The sequence below is a fragment of the Giraffa tippelskirchi genome, chromosome 10, assembly GCF_054371585.1.
Source record: "Giraffa tippelskirchi isolate mGirTip1 chromosome 10, T2T-mGirTip1v1.2.pri, whole genome shotgun sequence".
NCBI classification, from domain to species: Eukaryota; Metazoa; Chordata; class Mammalia; order Artiodactyla; family Giraffidae; genus Giraffa; species Giraffa tippelskirchi.
The window spans coordinates 142,524,247-142,547,624 of NC_137284.1; the positions used below are offsets into that span (position 1 = coordinate 142,524,247).

Genomic DNA, 23,378 nt, shown 5'->3' on the forward strand with positions numbered 1-23,378 from the left:
TTTTGGTCTGTCTAATCTCAGTGGACATGAGTTTAAGCAAATTCCAGGAGATAGTGCAGGACAGGGAAGCCTGGTACGCTACAGTCCATGGGGTTGCAAAGAGTCAGACACGACTGAGTGACTGAACAACAGCAACAATCTTGGGTATTAAGTTGTCTTTGTTACTGGGTAGATGGCCAAGTTCTATATATTTATATATTTTTGCCTTGTTTGGGGGGGTTGGCAGGGCATTATGGGCATAAAGAGCATGGGATTTAGTGGGGTGTAAGGGGGGGTTGTTAAACAAATCCGTTAGCTATTCACATGTTCATATGTATGTATGTGTATGTACACATACGTGCATGTTTGTCTGCAATTATCTTTATGTCCTGTACCATTGACTGAATAATACCTTATGGTTGATGATGCTGGTAAATAATATTCAATTAAAGTCCAGCTACAGGTTTTTTTTTTACTGTGTCAAGGCCTCAGCCAGCCATAGCTGAGTCATACCTTCCCTTAAAAGTTAAAAAATACCAAATACATGAAATCACAGATATGTGTGAAACATGGGCTGATTAGTCCTTAGTCCATTGAGATATCTTATTTAAGAGGAAAAAGTAGGTGATTTTAGGTGAGATGGAACTGAAGTAAGACCCAGGTGCCTGATAAAGTTAATAGAAATCCATAAGTTATGGGCCTGGAGCAAGAAGAGGGACATCTCATTCCATTTATTTCAGAGTAAGTTGTAGCCATTCTTACATTTCACCTCTAAAGTTCAGTCTTTGTGATTCTTTTTTTATTTTGAGCTAAATTCTACATTCAATGAAATGTACAAATCTAAATATATCTGTCTGTGAATTTTAACAAATGCATACATCTGTGTAATCCTAACCCCTACCACAGTATACAACATTGTCATTGCAATCACTTGGAAAACTTAAATACTTAGGTGTGAATTTAACAAAACACCTTTAAGACTTGTATGCTTAAAACTACACAATGCTAATTAAAGGCATCAAAGAAGATGTCAATAAATCTCAAGAAATACACCATGATCATTGATTGGAAAACCCAATCTAGTAAAGGTGTCAGTTCTTCCCAAATTAATATACAGTTTCCAGGCAGTTCCTGTCAAGACTTTTTGAAGATATAGAGAGATTTATATGGAAAGGTAAAATAACTAGAATAGTTAAAATAATTTGAAAGGAAGCATAAAGTGGGAATAATCAGCTTACCCGATTTCAAGAGCTTTTATATAGCTACAGTGGTCACAGCCTTGTGGTATTAGTGAAGATACATATATAGATAGATAGATAAGTGAAACAGAATAGAGACTGGATGCTTTTCCCTATAAGATCAAAGACAAGACAAGGATATCTGCTTTTGCCATTCATATACACACATTTGCGGTGTGAATAAGTTTTATCCTTACCTCACATCGTATAAAAAAAATTAATTCAAAATGGACAAGGACCTAAATGCAAGAGCCAAAACTATAAAGCTTTTAGAAAAAAAAACATAGAGCTAAATCTTTATGATCTTGGATTTGGCAGTGGATTCTTAGTTAGAAGATAAGCAACAGAAACAAGAAAAATGAATAGACTGGATTTTATGAAAACTTAAAACTTTCATTCTACAAAGGAAACTATCAAAGACAAAAAAGTACAACCTAAAGAATGGAAGAAAATATTTGCAAACAATTATATCTGATAAAGGACTTGTAAAGAACATACAGAACTCTTGTAACTCACAGTAAAAGACAGCCCAGTTTAAAAGTGGCAAGGGATCTGAGTAGACATTTCTCTAAAGAAGAACACATGGCCAGTACACGCATGAAAGATGTTCATCATCTTTAGTCACTAGGGCAGTGCAAATTAATATTACAGTGAGATACCATTTTACACTCACTAAGCTGACTGGAATAAAAAATCAGATGACAAAGTTGATGAGAAATGAGAACCCTCAAATCTTATTGCTACTTTGGGAAAATTTGGCCCTTCTCTCCAAGGTGTATCAGGGTTCCCATTTGACCCAACAGTTCCATTCCTGTTATATACCTAAGAGAAATGAAAACATGTCCAAAGGTACATGAGTGTTAATATGCCAACATGACTTGTGATAGCCCAAGTGTCCATCAGTGGATGAAAGGATAAACGAAGTGTGGTATATCCACATGGAATTAATTGTACATAAAAAGGAATGAAGTGCTGATACATGCTGCAACATGGATTTACCTTGAAAACATTAAGTAAAAGAAGCCAGACACAAAAGGACAAACATTGTATGATTCCATTCATCTGAAATGTCCAGAATAGGCAAATATATACAGAAAGTAGATTAATGGTTGCTTAGAGGCTTGAAGGCTAGGGGATTGGAGAGTGATAGCCAAAGTGTACAGTGTTTTTTGGAAAGGGATCAAATGGATACCTGATTTATAATAAAAGTGGAGCTTCAGAAGAATAATTAAAAGGTAGTCTTTTCAATGAATAGTGCTAGAATAACTGGATTTCAGCATTTAAAAAATGAAAACCCACTCCACTCCTACTCTACACAAAAGTCAAGTGCAGGTTGGTTGTAGATGTAAATGTACATCTACATTTAAAAACAACAAAACTTCCAGAAAATAATACAGGATAATATCTTCATGATACTGAAATTGGGAAAGAATAAAATGGAACATATTTTATTAATGGAATATATTAATAAAATGGAATAAAACATGCTAACCATAAGTGAAAGGTTTGAAAATTTTGACTATAGCAAAGTCAAGAACTTCAGTACATTGTAAAAAAAAAACCAAGCAGTACATTGTAAAAAAAAAACCAAGGCAAGTTATAGATTGGGATTATATATTTGCAGTCTGCAACATATACCTGTCAAAGAGGTCACATCTAGAATACACAAAAGCCCTTCTACAAATAATGAGGAAAAGACAACCCAGTTGGAAAACAGCCAAGAGATTTGAACAGGCACTTTATTAAAAAGGATATCCAAATGGCCAGTAAACATATCCCTGAACCTTACTATGAAGTGGTGTCTCATTGTGGTTTTTAATGTGCATTTCCAATTATTAACAAGGCTGAATACTGTTTCTTAGAAATCATGAGAGACCAGGTTTTAACTTGTACTAAACATTGGTGAGAATGTGGAGCAACTACAGCCTTCATAACCTGCTAGTGGGTATGTAAATTGGTATAAACTACTTTGGATTACAGCTTTGGATTATCTACTAAAATTGAAGCTACACATGCCCTACGATCTAGAATCCTTACTCCTAGGTATATACCCAAGAGAAATGTGGGCACATATGCTCGCTGTTTGTAGCACTGTTGTTCATAATACCCCCAAACCAACAGAGCCCCAGTGTCCATTACAAGTAGATGCTGATAAGTAAATTATAACATTTTTATAGTTACATATTATAGAGCAATGAAAATGAACAAATTACAGTCGCATACCATGACTGATTTCACAAATATATGTTTAAAAGCACAGAAGAATATATACTATGTAGTTCAGTTTATGTAAAGTTCAAAGGTAGGCAAAACAAAACTATAGTTTCATGTGTGTATTTGTGTAAATATAAACTATATATTATATATACGTATGTATGTGAGTACTTAAGTTGAAAATTATAAAGGAAAATAGGAAGCGATTACACTGGAAGGCTAATTGTTACCTTTAAAGGTAGTGATTAGAGGGGACATGAGTGGGGCGCCTGTGATACCCACAGTATAGTACTTCTTGTCCTGAGTGGTAGCTGCTCTGTGATAAATCGCTTAGCTATATTTCTTTGTTCCTGTGCTCTGCATAAGCATGATTCCTCATAAACAGTTTGTGTAAACGTGTGATTTGCTTCTGGTCATGTGAGCTATAGATAGATGTATGTTTTGGTAGATTTGAAAAGTGAGCACAAATAATCAGCAAAAAAAGATAAATACAAAAAAAGATAAAAAGTGCAATAGAATAGAATCCAGAAAGAGACCAAACGATTGTTGACAGAGGCACCAAAACCATCCAGTGGGAATAAGGAAAAATTCTTTTCAATAATTTGTGCTGTAATGACTTGGGATCCATGTAGAAAACAATAAACCTTGACCTCTATCTCACTTAATACACAAAAAATTAATTCAAAATAGATTGTAGACTTAAACATTAAAGTTAACATTTTAAAGTCCTAAAAGAAAACCAGACAGTATCTTCATAACCATAGAATAAGGCAACAATACTGTAGGGAGACTCCAGAAAGAAAAAGGAAACAATGAAAATATTAACAAACTTGACTTCATTGATATTAAAAATTGTCATCAAAAGACACAGTTAATAAAATGAAAAAGCAAGCCACGGTCTGTACGAAAACATTTCCAACGTATATCTGACAAAGGACTTGTATGCAGAATATATGAAGAATTATTACAAATCAATATTAGAAAAAATTAAAGATGGGCAAAAGACTTGAGCAAACTTTGCTTAAAGCAAGGCATATAATGGCAAAGAAACATACGGAAAAATGTTCAACATAGGAAATGAAAATTAAAATCACGGTGAGAAAACAACTTTACATCTGGGATGACAACAGATTTTTTTTTTTTAATTTAAGAAGGCTGACAACTCCAAATAATAGAATGTAGAACTGGAATTCTAATACAAAAGGTTTGGTAGGTTTTTTTTTAACAAAAACAACAAAAAATATGTATGTATCTACTCTGTGACCAACAGTTCTACTCCTAGGTGTTTAGAGAAATTAAAATATATGTCCTCAAAAATAGTTGCATTTTCATATTTATTCACAATAGTCAAAAACTGGAAACAGTTCAGAAGTAGGAGAATGGATATCCAAACTATGGTATAGCCATACAATGGTGTAAAACCTGGTAAATACAACATAAATGAATTCCAAAAACATTATACTGAGTTAAAGAGGCCAGAAACAGATAACTATATATGATTCCAATTATATGAAGTTGTAGAATAGGCAGACTGGTTTACAGTCCCGGAAACCAGTGGTAGGGGTTGACTTGGAAAGGGCAAGAGGAAACTTTCTAAGATGATAAAAAAAAAATGTTCTATATTTTGGTAGGTATATTGGTTACATGATTATATATTTTTAAAACTCATTAAACTGTACCATTTTATGAATACATCATATTATATATAATATATAAATTTTTCTTGATTTAAAAAGTAGCATGATTCTTCATAGGGATCCATGTATCCTCACCCTTTGAAATACTACTTTGTGTCTCCTTCCATGAAGAGGTGTACTCGTGCCCTATCCCTTGAATCTGAGATGGCCTTGTGACTTGCTTTAGCCAGATTGAGTGTGGCAGAAAAGAACGCATGCCAGTGTTGACCTAGGCTTCAAGAAACTGTACACTTTTGCTTTCTCTTAAACCCTGTCCAGCCACCATGGAACGATTCCTTGCTATAATGAGAGTGAAGCAGAGATGAGCTGAGGTTATCCTAGATCAGCCAGCCCCTAGCTAAACCTGCAGCTGATCAAGATACATGAGTGGACCTAACCCATACTGGAAGAATCACCCAGTTGTGATAAATAAATCACTGTTTTATGTCACTAAGACTTGGGGAGATTTCTTATGTAGGAAAAGCTAAGGCAGTCCAGGCTCTATAGTAATAAACTATAGCCCATGGGCCAGATCTAGCCCATCACTTATTCTGAACCTTTTATTCAGCATTGGAAAGTGGAACATAAATTAATCTTGGAAGAGGAACACCTTTTATAATCAATACCCAAAGAATTTCTATTAATAAAATACCACAATTATAGGAATACAGCCTGTCAATAGGTTTTCTAAAGTAGTCTCGAAGTTTATAGGGATGGCAAGTCATATTCCATTTGTACACAGACATTAGGTTAATTCCTCTGTGAACCTTTTAAGGAGAAGAAAATGAAATAACTTTGTAACCTAAGTGAGAAAAGGTATCCTCAAATTGCATGAAGATATAAAATGAGATTACTGTACTTTTTAAAGGTCAGACCATACAGCTTTTTGTATCAAGATGATTAAAAAAAAAAAAAGTAAATAGCTAAAATTCCCCGAAATTTCAAAACAGGTGCTGTATTATCAGTTCATTGTTAATTTTGGTTTGAGTTCATTGTTTTCAACTAATGAGAGTCTCACTTCTCAATTTTAATTTGCTTTATTGTTATCAGTTGTGTGTTGTTGTTAACCCTACAAAGTACACTGTTGAATATTTGCATTGATATTCTGCTCTGTGCTTTTTCTGTAGCTAGACTTGACCCTTATTCATCATGTCAAATACACTTCTGCTGCTAAAGCAGTTGTACATGTAACACCAAAAACGTATTTGTCCAGCAACACTTGTTTCTCATCACCAAGTTCTTTTGTTTGTTTCAGCAAATGTATTTGGGATCATAGAGGCTGGCTCCTTCTACTGGAGCATTTCTTTTCCCAGAGCGAAGCACAGTCTGACACACAGCAGCCAATAATAAGTAGAATGCTATGCTAAGTTGCGTCAGTCGTGTCCGACTCTGTGTGACCCCATAGACGGCAGCCCACCAGGCTCCTCCGTCCCTGGGATTCTCCAGGCAAGAATACTGGAGTAGGTTGCCATTTCCTTCTCCAGTGCATGAAAGTGAAAAGTGAAAGTAAAGTCGCTCAGTCGTGTCTGGCTCTTGAGTCATCACCAAATTCTTGTCCACTAAAAAGTGGGAACAACGGGTGGTTGGACCGTGAAGTCATTTTTTCCCAGCCAGATAGACCACGGTCAAAAATCTGGTCTTAAAAATAATGAAGAGTAGGAAAGCTGGTATAGGTAAAGGAAAAGGTGTGGCTCCAAGGATAGCCTTCCAATGGGGAGACAAAAGAAACTTGATCCATGCGTGCAAGCTTAGGGGGCAACCATTAGGAAGCAAAAGACTGAAGATGCGGGGAAAGGGAGAATAAAAAGGTGAAGTAAGACTCCCAAAGATAGGTCAGAGAGGCATCAAGCACCCAGGAGAAATAGAGTCTTTAGTGGTAAATCTGTGGTGACACAAAATAATCGTGAACTATGTAATGACTTAGAACCAAGGTGCAAGTTGGAGTAGGAAACGGCCACCCACTCCAGTATTCTTGCCTGGAAAATCCCATTGACAGAGGAGGCTGGTAGGCTACAGTCCATGGGTTTCACAAAAAGTCAGACATGACTGAGTGACTGAGCACAAGGTGCAAATAAAATGTTATGGGTTTTGTTAAAGTGTGACCATGCTCATTATTACTTTCAATGAAAAATCCAGCTTTGCTGGATTTGAGCCTAGATCTACCAATGAATAATTTGAAAGTATACAATAAAATTTTACTGCTTTATTTTGAAGTCATATTCAAATAATGGTTTTTCTCCAGATTGGACCCCTTCTAATCCTGAGCCAGTGTACATCCCTACGGGCCTGGAGATGGAACCCCTTTATGCAAACTCCAAGGAAGAAACTGTGGTTTATCTAGCTGAAGATGGTGGGTATATAAGGAGACATGTTGCGATAAAATATAATAATTTGGTGTCTGGGCTAATCTATTAGGTGTATTTGTTCTGCTGTTTATAGTGGAAATTGCCGATTACCAGGAAATCCCTGACTCCATAACCATATTTGGTTAATATTGATCCAGATGTTGATTCAGTGCTAATTGTATTCTTGAAGGTGCATACTGCAGTTTATGCAGTTATTTTATTTTTTATTTTTTAAATTAGTTTATTTATCTATTTTTTAACTTTACAATATTGTATTTGTTTTGCCATACATTGACATGAATCCGCCATGGGTGTACATGTGTTCCCCTTCCAGAACCCCCTCCCCACCTCCCTCCCCAGTTATTTTAAAATGAAGCATCATGTTGACCATGAGAATGAAGAGTTTTATTGAGATGGAATTAAACTTCACATCAGTTTTCAAAAATATATCCAGCAGAGTTCTCTGCACCTGTGTGTCTATAGGTCATATTCATGCAGTCTTTCAAATGGTTTATTTTCATTTCATGCCAGTTTGATGCATCTCTTGGGATTGCCCAAAAAAATCCCACATCACAAATACTATCCAGGATTGTATCTTAGGAAAGTGTTCTTAACACTCAGGATTAATAATTGGCACTTTGAGAGTTCCAGTAATATAAAAATCTCTGCTTTATGGTCAGGTGTACTAATAATCAAACATAGAAGTCTCAACCTGTATTCTAAACTGCTGCTCCTGAAACCCTAATGTCAGGAAGTATGGGACTCCTGTACAGTTTTACCATAACATTTGTATATCTTAGAGTATATATTAAAGATAACTTCCAGGGAACCTGTATTTTATTTAAAGAGCTGGCAAAATAGAGGAATTCACGGGGATTGCTTCCTATATAGTAAGCAATTACAGAAATCATATATTCTTGCATTTGTAAACAACTGAGGTGAGAAAAGCACCTCTGATCTTTTTCAATTTGATTTCAAATATGTACCCAGCTAACCTACCTTATAACTTCCACACATAGCTTAAATGAGATATAATATAAAATTAAAGTAGCTGAGGTGAGTCAGTCAAGGTCTTGTCAGGAATTGGATGGCAAACGTAATTTAAGAAATTTTAATGAAAAGATACCTTATAAAAGGATGGACAGAATCAAGGGAGACTAATAAGGGACAGTGAGACAACACTGAGTTGTCAACAGAACAGAACCATTGTTTCTCCTCGGCACGAAAGGGTAAGAGATCAGACTGGTGTCGAGACCTGTAGCTGTAGGAGAAGGAGGTCCCCAAACAACTGGGCATAAAGAATTTGGGATTCACATTTTTTTCTTTTAAATCTTTTTATTTCTTTAAAGATAATGTTCCATTATCTCATGACATCTGTTCTCTTTAAGAAAAAGTCAGACATAATTTATATCATTGTTCCACATTATATATGCTGTGTCTTCTGTCTGTGATCTGCCTAGATTTGGTTATCTTTGTATTTATCCTGCTTGGAGTTTGCTGAACATCTTGTATCCATAGTTTAATAGTTCTGTCTATCCAATTTGAGAAATTTTCAACCATTATTTCTTCACATAATTTCTCCATGATATTCCTTCTTTTCTGTCCTTTGGAATTTCAATTATACATGTGGTAGATTTCTAGTTATGTCCCACATTCACTGGATCTTTGTTCTTTTTTTTATCTCTGGTCTTGAGTTTGGATAATTGTATTCATTTGTTTGTAAGTTCACTGAGTCTTTTTTTTTTTTCAATATTCAGTTTCTCTTAAGCCCATCTGGTAAATCTTTCATTTCTGTTATTGTACTTTTTATTTTTAGAATTTTCATTTCATTCTTTTTATAGTTTCCTTTTTTTATTAGTTGATTTGTTTATTCATTATCTTTTCCTTTTAACATAAATTCAGAGTCCTTATCTGTTAATCGTACCATCTGAGTTATCTTGGGGTCTGTTAAATATATAAATATTTATTGGATCACATTTCCTCATTCTCTGTATGCTTCATAATTTTTTTTATCACACGTGGGAAATTGTGAAAGACACGTTTTGGAGTTTCCTTTTTTTTAATTGCATTGAATTTTTTTTCTGGTAGGCAGCTAAATTGCTGACAAACCATTTTGCTTCTTTTAGAATTGGTTTACTTTCTTTATAAAAACAGATCTGTTTATATTTTGTCCTTCGTTCTAGGTCATGACCCTTCTCCTAAATGTCTGTTAAATATATAAATATTTATTGGATCACATTTCCTCATTCTCTGTATGCTTCATAATTTTTTTTATCACACGTGGGAAATTGTGAAAGACACGTTTTGGAGTTTCCTTTTTTTAATTGCATTGAATTTTTTTTCTGGTAGGCAGCTAAATTGCTGACAAACCATTTTGCTTCTTTTAGAATTGGTTTACTTTCTTTATAAAAACAGATCTGTTTATATTTTGTCCTTCGTTCTAGGTCATGACCCTTCTCCTAAATGTGGTTTTTATGCCTAATATTCAACCTTTCTAGAGTCACAGTTAAATGCCTGCAGTGCTCAGTGAAGCCTTTCTGTTCTGGATAAGTTGGAATTTCAGTATATCCCAGAATGTTTATCCTCTGCTATTTCAGGAGCACTCTGTCCTGTCTTCCTTAACCTTATCCTGTGCTTGTACACCAAGTCTTCAGCCAAGCAACCACCATGTAGACTACTGAAGCCCTTCCTCTATGTAGCTTTCTTCTTCTAGTACCCAGGGTGCTAACTTCAGCAGCCCCAGGCAACAGCTGTGCCTCCTCAGCTCAACAAGACTGTTATGCTATCCTTAAGTGCCATCTTTCTAAGAGCTAAAAAGTACTCCCAAGAAGAAATCTAAAGTTAAAACATGAGCTTATTTCACGTTTTTATCTTTTTTCAAGAACTTTATGTATTCTAATCTTTGTGTTGTCCGAATGCATGGAAATGGTTAATTTGTATGTTTTTTTGGTTTTTTCTTTTGTCCAGTTTTATAGTCATTTACAGTGAAAAGACAGTTTTAGGAACAATTACTTCATTATAACTAGAAGTAGAGTTCATGTATTTCTACTGTGAGAAATACATGAATTTATTTTAGGCATTGCTTTTCTAATCTAAATACTCAGACTTTCTTATTTCAACATAAACCTATATGTTAGTGTCATATAATGTACCCCAATGTTCATCGCAGCACTGTTTACAATAGCCAGGACATGGAAGCAACCTAGATGTCCATCAGCAGACGAATGGATAAGGAAGCTGTGGTACATATACACAATGGAATATTACTCAGCCATTAAAAAAATACATTTGAATCGGTTCTATTGAGATGGATGAAACTGGAGCCCATTATACAGAGCGAAGTAAGCCAGAAAGAAAAACACCAATACAATATACTAATGCATATATATGGAATTTGAAAGATGGTAACGATAACCCTATATGCGAGACAGAATAAGAGACACAGATGCATAGAACAGTCTTATGGACTCTGAGGGAGAAGGTGAGGGTGGGACGTTCTGGGACAATAGCATTGAAACATGTATATTATCATATGTGAAACAGAACACCATTCCATGTTCGATGCATGAGACAAATGCTCAGGGCTGGGGCAATGGGATGACCCAGAGGGATGGGATGGGGAAGGAGGTGGGAGGGGGGTTCAGGATGGGGAACGCATGTAAACCCATGGCTGATTCATGTCAATGTATGGCAAAAACTACTACAATATTGTAAAGTAATTAGCCCCCAACTAAAATAAATAAATTTATTAAAAAAAATAAAAAAAAATATAAAAGGTCATCTAAAATAAATAAATAAATAAAATAAAATTTATAACCCATAGTGACACTTCAATTATACTATAGCTCCAAACTCTATGCAGAATAGCCTATAGACTTTAGATATGGCTTGAACATCTTTATGGTCTCTCATCAGCCTACAAAGAGCCGTGTTTTGTGTATTCCCGAGTTGGGGGCAACCGGACATCCTTGAAGCAGCCTGTGGATAACTGTGACGATACTTTAATATTTGAAGCAAGGTTTGAGTGTGGTAACCTACAGAAGGTAGTCAAAGTGTAGGTTTTCATTATTTTTATTTGAGGAGCTAGACTATCAACTATTTCCTGTATTAGGTACATTAGTTTTAGTATCCATGGGCTGAACTATAATTCCTTGAAGTATAGATGCTAATTAGAGATTATCTTAAGAGGGTAGGTATGGAAGGTTCTGGATTCAAAGAATTTTGAGAGCTATGAATTAAAGTTAAGCAGGTTTCTGTAGTGTACATTTTCAGTATGCCGGTATGAACTGTTAAACACACATGGACACTGCTTCTCCAACTTTTTAATGGAATAGGTCTTCAGATGAGTGTTCTATAAAACATGCTTGGGAATATGCATACAATTCAAGGATATTCTTTTTTTTAAAAAAATTTATGAAAAATTTTAAACATACACTAAAGTACAGAGCATAATACAGTTCTGCATATACTCATCACCTAGATTCCACAGCTGTTAAGGTTTTGCAACATTCATTTCACCAATTCACACAAACACATATACACACATAATAAGTGCATAATGCTGATAGAATAGGAAGTTACTTGGTAAAGAAAAAAGTCACAACTGACCAGGTAAAACTGTTGTATATATAAGTAATGTACTAATGAAGTTATATTTGCTTTTATTTAAGTATCTTCAATGATTAAGTATGGGGAATGCAAATAGTTATCAAATATAGTTCCTGTCCTCTCAAAGAGTTTAAAATTTTGTAATTGATATGCTCATAGTAATTTATATATGTTTTTAACCTTTCTTATTGATATGTATTTCATATCACTAGAGTTAGAGTCTAATATAAAACAAATACGTGTCTGAAGTAAAAAAAAAAAAAGACACTGGACATTAATTCTTAAAAACGTAAGAACTCTTTAATCACTTCTTTTATAGGAAACAACTGGGTTGAAATACATAATTTTTTGTCAAATGCCCATTTTTTTTAATGTGCTCTCTTAAGTTACAAAGGGATAAAAAGGACTTCAGAATTAGCATAGAATCAGTTTCACATCCAGTTAAAAGAGAAAATTTCAAAATGTTGATCTTTTGCAATTACTTGGTATTAGATACTGCTTAATAAACAGTTTCCCAAATAAAAAGCTTTCCATGAATAGGTAGGTTATTATTTGTATATTTATTATTACTTTTATTATTTAAACTTGAATCTCATTTTTATATTTTTATGTCTCCCCCCCCTTCCTTTTTTTGTGTATTAGGGCAGAATATGAATACCAGCTGACTGTGCGACCTGACCTGTTCACAAATAAACACACCCAGTGGTACTATTTCCAAGTCACTAATACTCAAGCAGGAATAGTCTACAGATTCACTATTATCAATTTCACCAAGCCTGCTAGTCTTTATAGTCGGGGTATGCGCCCACTGTTTTATTCTGAGAAAGAGGCCAGTGCTCATAATATTGGCTGGCAGAGAATAGGAGACCAAATAAAGTATTATAGAAACAACCAGGGGCAAGATAGGCACCATCATTTTTCACTCACATGGACATTTCAATTTCCACACAGTAAAGATACCTGCTACTTTGCTCACTGCTATCCGTACACTTACACAAACCTGCAAGAATACCTGTCTGGCATCAATAATGACCCAGTACGGTCAAAGTTTTGTAAAATACGTGTCTTGTGCCATACAATTGCTAGGAACATGGTGTATATTTTAACGATTACTACCCCATTGAAGAACAGTGAGTCAAGAAAGCGGAAGGCTGTGATTCTGACTGCAAGGGTACATCCAGGAGAAACCAACAGCTCTTGGATCATGAAAGGCTTCCTAGATTATATTTTAGGAAACTCAAGTGATGCAAAGTTGCTTCGGGACACATTCGTCTTCAAAGTGGTACCCATGCTGAATCCAGATGGTGTGATTGTAGGAAATTATCGGTGTTCCTTAGCTGGACGGGATTTAAACCGTAACTATACATCTCTCCTGAAGGAATCATTTCCTTCTGTCTGGTATACCCGGAACATGATCCGGAGGTAAAATAAGCCTTAAATTACCTTCTGCTTATTTAGTAAACTTGATAGTAAGAATTTTGCTCCCACAATCCCACTTACTTTACTCTTAACTTCCCTTAAGATAGTTTAACTATAGCTACTAATTTTTTCCCTCATTCTTCCCAACTCTGCTTCTGTACTTTTCAGGCATTATGCCACTACATTCACTAGCTTTCTTTTAAATAATAGCATTTTAATAGCTTAGTGAAACTTTAATTTGCCTGACCTAAATTTGGTTTCTTCCTAAAGCTAATGATGTTTCTTTTGGAATCCTTGAGAATCCCTCATTAATTACATCTAGAAAATTAATTACATCTACAGTCTTTGAGTACTGCGTTGACCACACATGGCTCTGTGATGAGTCTCTTAGGATGATGATAAGTTGCATACTTACTTAAGCTTTCATGAATAGTCTTGTTTGCCCCTAGAAAAAAATGAACAGCTTTAAATTTTCTAAAGAATAAGAACAGTAAAATGCATGTAATATTTAAAGACTTGTTGGATTACTGGATGAATGCTTTAGTAAATTCAAGTAATAACAATCAGAAACAGGCGTTGCTAGAGTAGAAAGATTTATTGGAGTGAAACAGTACCCATTCCAAGTCCAAAGCCTCTTATCCTTTTTGGTTAAGAATGTGGAGACTGAAATGAAAACACATCAAATGGGAATCTCTGCTCTGTCATTTGCTAACTGTGTGATCTTGAGCAGTTTAAAAACAAACCCAAACCTCCATTTCCTCATCTATTTGTAAAGTGGGAATAGGAGTACTTACCTCATAGACAGCAGGATGAAGTGAGATTATTACTAAAGTGCCCAGAATAAAGTGTCCAATATTACTGGAATATTGGAAGTTCTAACTGTATTCAGTGCTTCCTCAAATGTAAAAAGAAAAAGAGTTAATGAATTAGATACAGATGTAAAAACTCTTTGTAAACTTTCTAGGACTGTTCAGATGTTACATTGATAAGTACTGTTGCAGAGTGTGTGTATCCTCACCCAGCTCCGTCCCCAGGGCTACTAGTCCAAGTGTCAGAGCCCTGTTTCAAGAAGGACCACCTCAGGGATACCCCCAAGTCGCTTAGAGGGGCTGACAGGCTTTCAAAGCTCCCAGCATGGCTCTAGTTGTCTGAGTTCAGCCTCAACTTCCATGTTAATCCTTTCATCTTAGACACATGGGGAGTGAAATGCAGATCCCCACAAAAAGGAGTGAAAACCCTGGTTCTATACCCCTCACAGATGTGGACTTCAGGATTCTCTGAAGTTACTTGGGAAATATTTAAGTGATAAAGACTAACCCATGACTGACTTAGTTTCCTAGGGATGACAGACAAAAGAGCTGAGTAAATGCAATGTGGTATCTTATATTGGATTCTGGGACAGGAAAAGGACACTATTGGGAAAATTCGTGAAATCCAAATAAGGCTGGGAGTTTAACAGTAATGTACCCATGTTGGTTCCCTAGTTTTTGACAATATTTCATGGTTATGTGGTTATGTTAACATTAGGGGAAAATGGACCGAGGGGTAGCCATATGGACACTCTCAACTATTTTTGGCAATTTTATGTAAATCTGAAGTTATTCCAGAATTTAAAGTTTATTTTTAATAGAAAGGGAACTTTTGGAGCCCATTTGAGTATTTATAATGTCTCCTTAATGCTCTTTGACATTAAGGGTGCCTGGCCCAACACAAGATGGATTACAGCCAAAGCCCCTTGGCTTGTCTCTGTGAAAGATGTTTATCTTAGTTCTTCTTAAATTGTCTCATAAGAAGCTTAAGGCAGGAATCTATTCAGTAAGTTTCAGAAAAACTTGCAAGAAAGAGAACTACCGTAATGCAATTAATTATAGGCAGTAAATGGAATAAAAGACAGTCACATGTGTGGAAAGGTGAGCAGCTGTAAGTATGCCTAAGATGAAATATATTTAACATATTTGAAAATAATAGATTTTAGTATAGGATACTTAGTGTAAGATACTTAGTATATCTTAACTGTGGGTAAGAAAAAAATCCCAACTGCTTCTAAAGGGATTCAGTGTAAGATGAGAGATCCCGTTACCTTGTTTCACTTCAAAAGTAGTAATTAATATTTCTTTGGGATTTAATTACTTAGAGTTTCTTTTGACTCACTTAAAAGAAACCAGATGTTCATTAAAACTGGGGAAATGATTTTAAAATGTATAGTTTTATAATCTAGTTCTAAAAACTTGCAATGATCATTTGATGGCTTTATGTCAATCTTATATTATCAGAATTTATTGGTCATCAAATGAAAAAGGGCAATAAACTAATATATGTAACAGATTTCAGCTTGGAATTTCACTATAGCTTAAAAAAGTACTGTTTTGAATAAAAGCCACATTTTGAATATTTTGATTTTAAGATTTAATATTTTATTATAAAAGTAGTACATTTCATATTAGTACAAATTGTTAACATTTGTATTTATCCTCCTAGATATAACAAACAGTGTATGTAATTTCAGTTATTTAAGTAGCTGTATTAAGTTTTGAAATATGAAAATCAAGGCAAAAATGCCCATAATCCTACCACTTTAATACCACCACTTTTTCACCTTTTGAAAGCCTACTAGTTATTTTCATCAACCAGTTTTGAGGGGCTTATTTTTTATTACTTTAATATTCACTGAATGCCTAAATTATACAAGCTAAAAGAATTGTGCTCTTGAGAAATGATTTCTGTAAATTATTTATTAGAAATTTACCAGAAAAATAACCAATTCAAACTTTGGTACAATTTTTTTCAAAATGGTATTTATTCACCACATTACTCAAAGGGTAAATGTTAACTGGCTTCAGCATCGTGTCATCAGGCACAAGTTTTAACACATATTTGGGTACTTGTATGCATTGCATTGTTTTAGAGATTTTGAAGCATTCCCTTTCTATAACGAGATTAACTATGGAAAATCTAAAAATCTATTTAGGTAAGTATCAAGTAAATGGTACCAATATTAAATACTACAGGAGTTTCAAAGAAAAGAAAATTTTGGTGGGGAGCTTCACTAGTCAGAGAGGAAGTGTGACCTGAGGTCAGTGTTGATGGATAAGGGGTAGTATTTGCATTTACAAAGATGAAGAAGGTAGGTATTTTAGTCAGAAAGAATCTAAGAGCTAATGGCAAGGATAGGAGTGAGCTATTTTCAGTGTACAACAAAAAAACAACCAAAAAGCAGAGAAATCCTGCTGGAAAAAGTCTTGGAAATAAGGTAAACTTTGTCTTTCCAGTGGAAGGCTAAAGCATCCATATTTTATGTATAATTAATAGGAGCTTATTGTAGGTGTTTAAAAAATTATATATTAATAATATGCAGAAGAAAAGAAATTGAAAACTAGGATATAAGAAATGCTGTTTATTTGGATGTTAGACTTGTTAATTCATAATTATAACCACAGAAGAAAAATGCAGAGATAAAATGCAATAACTTGTTCTTTTTCTTCTTGGTAGATTGATGGAGAAACGAGAGGTTATTTTGTATTGTGACCTTCATGGCCATAGCAAGAAAGAGAACATATTCATGTATGGCTGTGATGGTAGTGATAGATGTAAAGCATTATACTTACAGCAACGAATCTTTCCACTTATGCTGAGCAAAAATTGTCCAGATAAAGTAAGCACCTTTAAGATTTTGACTTTTCCTTTACTACATACTGTCCATGCAGGACAGCTGAATGGATAGGTTTATTCAGTAAACTCCTTTTTTATTTAGTTTTTTTGACTGGTTTATACAATTGACCATAGAAAGCAATGATGTGAAATGTTTAATAACCAATAATTTGAAATATGAAGGGAAAAATGCCCACTAGCCTACCACCACACTTGATGATAAAAGATGTGATTGTTTTTCTCTTAAGGTCAGGAACAAGGCAAGGATATCCACTCTTACCCCTTCAATTCAGCCTTATACTGGAGGTTCTAACAAGTGCAGTAAGGGAAGAAAAAGAAATAAAAGGCAGGCTAGAAAGGAAAGGCAGATGTGATTGTCTTCACAGAAAATCCATGCAATCCACAAAAACTAGAACTGAGTGAGTTTAGCAATGTCATAGGATACAGGGTCCATCCACAGAAGCCAGCTGCAGTTCTATATATTCACAGTGAACAACTGGAAACCAAAATTTAAAACAAAACCATTTACCATAGCTCCAAAATAAGCAAAAGACTTGAGACTGCAAATGGATGGCACAAGGGAGTTTTTAAGAGGTGATGGAATTGTTCGATATTCTGATTTGTGGTAGTGTTTTGTCAACTAAAAAAAAATGCACAATGTGAAAGTTGCAAGTAAGTTTTATTTGGGGCAATGTGAGGACTGTAGCCTGGAAGACTGCGCATCAGATAGCTCTGAGGAACTGTTCCAAAGAGGTAGGGGAAAAGGACACATGTGTATGTGCTTTTGGTAAACAAGAAGTACCTGCAGTCAAGCACATATTTGCAGAAAGTTTCTGCTGGTCTTGTGAAGCTTCTGCTAGTCTCGAAAAACAGTCATCACCATGAAGGATCTTAGTGCTTTTCTAGATATGAGGAGATATAAGAACTGGGCTCGTAAAATCAGCTCCTGACAGTATCTAACTACCTAAAGGCCTGTCCTGCCAGTTTCCCGTAGCATAGAGTGTCTCATTCCTGCTTTCTACCCTGAACTCCTTCAGGGGGAGTATTGGAGGAGGTCAGCAGCTGCTGTAGCACATGGCTTAATCCTTACAGAGGTAGATGGCAGGCACCCATGGCAAGTGCCAATTTGTTGACAGTTTTCACAAACCTTTACATATATTAGGGCTTTCTTCATGGCTCAGTGGTAAAGAACCCACCTGCCAATGCAGGAGATGCAAGTTGGATCCCTGGGTCGGGAAGATTCCCTGGAGAAGGAAATGGCAACCCACTGGTAAATCCCATGGACAGAGGAACCTGGCAGGCTACAATATGTGGGCTCACAGAAGAGTCAGACCTAGTGACTAAACAACAACATACATGTGTTAACATTCACAGGATGGAACACAAAGTAAATTTTTTCAATTGTATGGTAATTAAATTATAAAAACTCATTGTAGATACTGATATAACAATCAGGGTGATTTTCAAATTATCTTTCATGTGATAATAAAGCATCTTTACTCTAAAAATCTACAACACTGATCTTAATTCCTAAATATGTTTAGATGCCTTCCTGTAACCTTTTAAAGTCAGCACTATCAAGAATTAGTCAACTGGGTTTTGAATGCATATGTTTTATATATATATGTATATACATATATATATATATAAAGTTTATTTCAGAATTCAAGCCTATAATTCTCAGAAATGTAAGTATGTCATCCTTAAAATGAGCTATTTCCACTGATCAGGAAATAAAAGCAGCTCCAGAAGGTTTTATTTTAGCTTTAGAGAGAATTATGCTTTTGCACACCTAGTTTTTCATTTCTAACCCTACTTCCTATGACAGACATTGTGATTAGAAAAGCAGTGGGTCTCATTTTTATCTGCTTCTTTTCAGTTTTCATTCTCATCCTGCAAGTTTAATATTCAAAAGAGCAAAGAGGGAACAGGAAGGGTGGTGATGTGGAAAATGGGGATCAGGAACAGCTTCACCATGGAGGCCACTTTTTGTGGATCTACTCTGGGTAAGATCGAGGGCCCTCATTCATGACTGTCAGAGATTTAAACCAAAGGGACACATTCAATATAAGATTCATAGTGTTTGACAACTGGATAGTGAGCACTTTCTTCCTATTTAGATATATACTAGTAATCTAATCAGTTCTATAAATAGGATGAATAAACAAATGCCTACTGCATGTATCTCTATCGCATCATTTTCCTTTGTTTAGAAAAGGAAGTTTTAGCACATATATAGTATACCTAAGTGGTTGTTTCATGATCTTCTTTAATTGCTTGTTTGGGGTTTTTCTTTTAGAAGAGTTCCTATGGCTGTAATGATTTCAAGAAAAAGCAATGCTCATAATTAAAATATCAGAATAGAAATATCTTTAGTAGTTTTGCTATTTTTAAGACAAAGTTGACTGGGCTTTGGTTTTTTCAATTGGTTCCTTGAAGTAAAATAAATGTGTGCTCTAGTTCCATTTAAGGAAGCTTTTAGTCACATTTAACGTATCCTTAGAATGCCTTATATTAGGGTAACTCACATTATTAGAAAATGTATCGACTCAAAGGAAAGTGCCAGAAATCCAGACATATTACTTCTGGATAATTTTTAAGCACCTTGAAATTGATATAACACTGTTAATGATGATGAAAACATTAAATATTTATGCAGGTTTTTCTCTAAGTGATGATTAGGGTGCTTATAACTGGTAACCAAGTAGTCCATAACTTTCTGACTGAATTTTCTATTACTTTGCAACACAGATTAATCTGTGTTCATTTAAATGTCACCTTTGGTCCAGGTGGTGGAGAGGGAACAAGGGGAAACAGTCAGTTGTTTAATGACCTGCCCCAGTGTAGAAAATCCAAAGGACAGAATATGGAATCATATCAGGTGTTTTGTTTATACTCTGTTTTGCGACTTAGGCCTTCCTGCTAAGAAAAAAATGTTTAACTAATTCACCATCAAGGGTGGATAAACTTATTGATGTTTTAGGTAATAAAAGAGGCACTCATTTCAACACGAAAGACTTGGAGTCAATGGGATATCATTTTTGTGATTCTCTCTTGGACTACTGTGATCCAGACCGAACCAAGGTAAGTAAAGTCCATTTGCTCATACAACAGACTCCAGACACCCAGATAACATCACCTGCCTTTGGGCCTGCAGCAGTTTGTTCCTTCTAACATCGTGACTGTTCATTCAGTGTTTTGTTGTACTTGATGTTCCAGGTGTCTATAAATATTCAGTTACTTTAATTAGGAAATAGTTGCTTTATAATTAACTTACCTATCATTTTCCCCTAGTATTATCAGTGCCTGAAAGAATTAGAAGAAATGGAGAAACATATAAACTTGGAAAAAATCATTGATGATTCAGATACCTCTCTGAAAGAAATTACATTGGCTCTAGAGTCTAGGTAGGTCAAGACAGTGAAAGTAATGTAATTTGCTGTGTTATTCTACCATGCACTCTAGTGGTTAGGATTCGACTCACCACTACAACTAGGGTTCCATTCCTGGTTAGCGAAGGCCTGTTATAACAATTCGAGGATGTAACTGTCAGTCTGTACTGAAAAACCTGGCTAGAGATGGAGGAAGTTTTCCCCATGCACATTACTTCAGCCAGACCTCATCAAGACTTCATTTATTCAAATGATATTGAGTACCCACTATGTACTATATGTGAGAGACACACTCAAATTGTTTTTAACGCTGTCATTACCCACAGAGAATTGACACATTTATATACACCATATAAATAATCTAAGTTAGTGAATAATTGCAAAATTTAATGCCAAGGTAATGTTACTGGAAGAAGGAAGGTACTAATTTTAGTGCAGTTCCTATAGGAAAAGCAGAATAAATGTTTGATTCTTAACCTTTATAAGTTTTCAGACTTTAAGTTAGTGCCCCTGTAACCTCCAATGGTGACTCACAAGTTTGTTTGCAGATAGAGTATCACTTTGAACTCATGGATTTGTTTATATTTGACATGATGCAATCAATTTCAGTTATCATTCCTCTAATACTCTCTTCTAATTCGACATGATCCAATCAATTTCAGTCATCATCCCTCTAATACTCTCTTCTAATGCCTAGAACTATCAAACATCTACACCACCTTTGTAAACATCCTGTTTATAACTAGAACTATTTCTGCCATTCCAATAACATAATAAAGTAAAAGTAACAGTTGAAATTTTAAAACACCACCAAAACATTATGTAAAGTAATTTATTATTTTTTGTAGTAGCCATGCCTCTGACAGTTCAGAATCCAATGACTCTCAGACTGATCTTCTCAAGTTAAATTCTCAGGTACGATTGAAAATTTATGCCTATGATATGTATATGCCAAATAGGTACTCTTCTTACTATGACTAACAACCAGGCCAAAAAAAAGTCTGCAGCTGTATAATTATTATATAGCATAATTGTTATTTTCTTATTATGTACTATATCCTTAAATCATAGAATTTCCTAGTCTTAGGAGTTTTTTAATACCCTTACTTTATTAATGAGAACAGTTAAGATCCAGAGAGATTAAATTGCTTTTCAAAAGCCACACTACTTGTTTTTTTTTAATTTTTTATTTATTTTAGTTGAGGGCTAATTACTTTACAATATTGTAGTGGTTTTTGCCATACATTGACATGAATCAGCCATGAGTTTACATGTGTTCCCCATCCTGAACCCCCCTCCCACCTCCCTCCCCATCCCATCCCTCTGGGTCATCCCTTTGCCCCAGCCCTGAGCATTTGTCTCATGCATCGAACATGGAATGGTGTTCTGTTTCACATATGATAATATACATGTTTCAATGCTATTGTCCCAGAACGTCCCACCCTCACCTTCTCCCTCAGGGTCCATAAGACTGTTCTATGCATCTGTGTCTCTTATTCTGTCTCGCATATAGGGTTATCGTTACCATCTTTCAAATTCCATATATATGCATTAGTATACTGTATTGGTGTTTTTCTTTCTGGCTTACTTCACTCTGTATAATGGGCTCCAGTTTCATCCATCTCAATAGAACTGATTCAAATGTATTCTTTTTAATGGCTGAGTAATATTCCATTGTGTATATGTACCACAGCTTCCTTATCCATTCGTCTGCTGATGGACATCTAGGTTGCTTCCATGTCCTGGCTATTGTAAACAGTGCTGCGATGAACATTGGGGTACACGCGTCTCTTTCAATTCTGGTTTCCTCGGTGTGTATGCCCAGCAGTGGGATTGCTGGGTCATATGGCAGTTCTATTCCCAGTTTTTTAAGGAATCTCCACACTGTTCTCTGTAGTGGCTGTACTAGTTTGCATTCCCACCAACAGTGTAAGAGGGTTCCCTTTTCTCCACACCCTCTCCAGCATTTATTGCTTGTAGACTTTTGGATAGCAGCCATTCTGACTGGTGTGAAATGGTACCTCATTGTGGTTTTGATTTGCATTTCTCTAATAATGAGTGATGTTGAACATCTTGTCATGTGTTTGTTAGCCATCTGTATGTGTTCTTTGGAGAAATGTCTGTTTAGTTCTTTGGCCCATTTTTTGATTGGGTCGTTTATTTTTCTGGAATTCAGCTGCAGGAGTTGCTTGTATACTTTTGAGATTAATTGTTTGTTGCTTCATTTGCTATTATTTTCTCCCATTCTGAAGGCTGTCTTTTCACCTTGCTTATAGTTTCCTTTGTTGTGCAAAAGCTTTTAATTTTAATTAGGTCCCATTTGTTTATTTTTGCTTTTATTTCCAATATTCTGGGAGGTGGGTCATGGAGGATCCTGCTGTGATTTATGTCAGAGAGTGTTTTGCCTATGTTTTCCTCTAGGAGTTTTATAGTTTCTGGTCTTACGTTTAGATCTTTAATCCATTTTGAGTTTATTTTTGTGTATGGTGTTAGAAAGTGTTCTAGTTTCATTCTTTTACAAGTGGTTGACCAGTTTTCCCAGCACCACTTGTTAAAGAGATTGTCTTTTCTCCATTGTATATTCTTCCTCCTTTGTCGAAGATAAGGTGTCCATAGGTGTGTGGATTTATCTCTGGGCTTTCTATTTTGTTCCATTGATCTATATTTCTATCTTTGTGCCAGTACCATACTGTCTTGATGACTGCAAAAGCCACACTACTTGTTAATAAGAGTTGGTAGCATAACATACATTGACTGACTGTTAGTCCTGTATTCAATTTATTTATTTACTTAACAACTATGTACTGAGCTCTGACTTCATGCTTAGGAATAGATCAGTGTACAAAATAAGGAAAAAAA

General features: G+C 35.3%; 1 protein-coding gene across 1 annotated transcript in view; it reads left to right on the forward strand.

The window, feature by feature from the left end:
• AGBL3 (AGBL carboxypeptidase 3) overlaps positions 1-23,378 on the forward strand; it is a 101,162-nt gene that overhangs the window by 25,878 nt on the left and 51,906 nt on the right. The window contains 8 exon segments of the mRNA XM_081532968.1: positions 7,350-7,457; positions 11,368-11,506; positions 12,703-13,482; positions 16,969-17,131; positions 19,007-19,133; positions 20,111-20,211; positions 20,422-20,534; positions 21,368-21,434. Of these exon segments, the coding sequence (XP_081389094.1) occupies positions 7,350-7,457; positions 11,368-11,506; positions 12,703-13,482; positions 16,969-17,131; positions 19,007-19,133; positions 20,111-20,211; positions 20,422-20,534; positions 21,368-21,434 (1,598 nt within the window).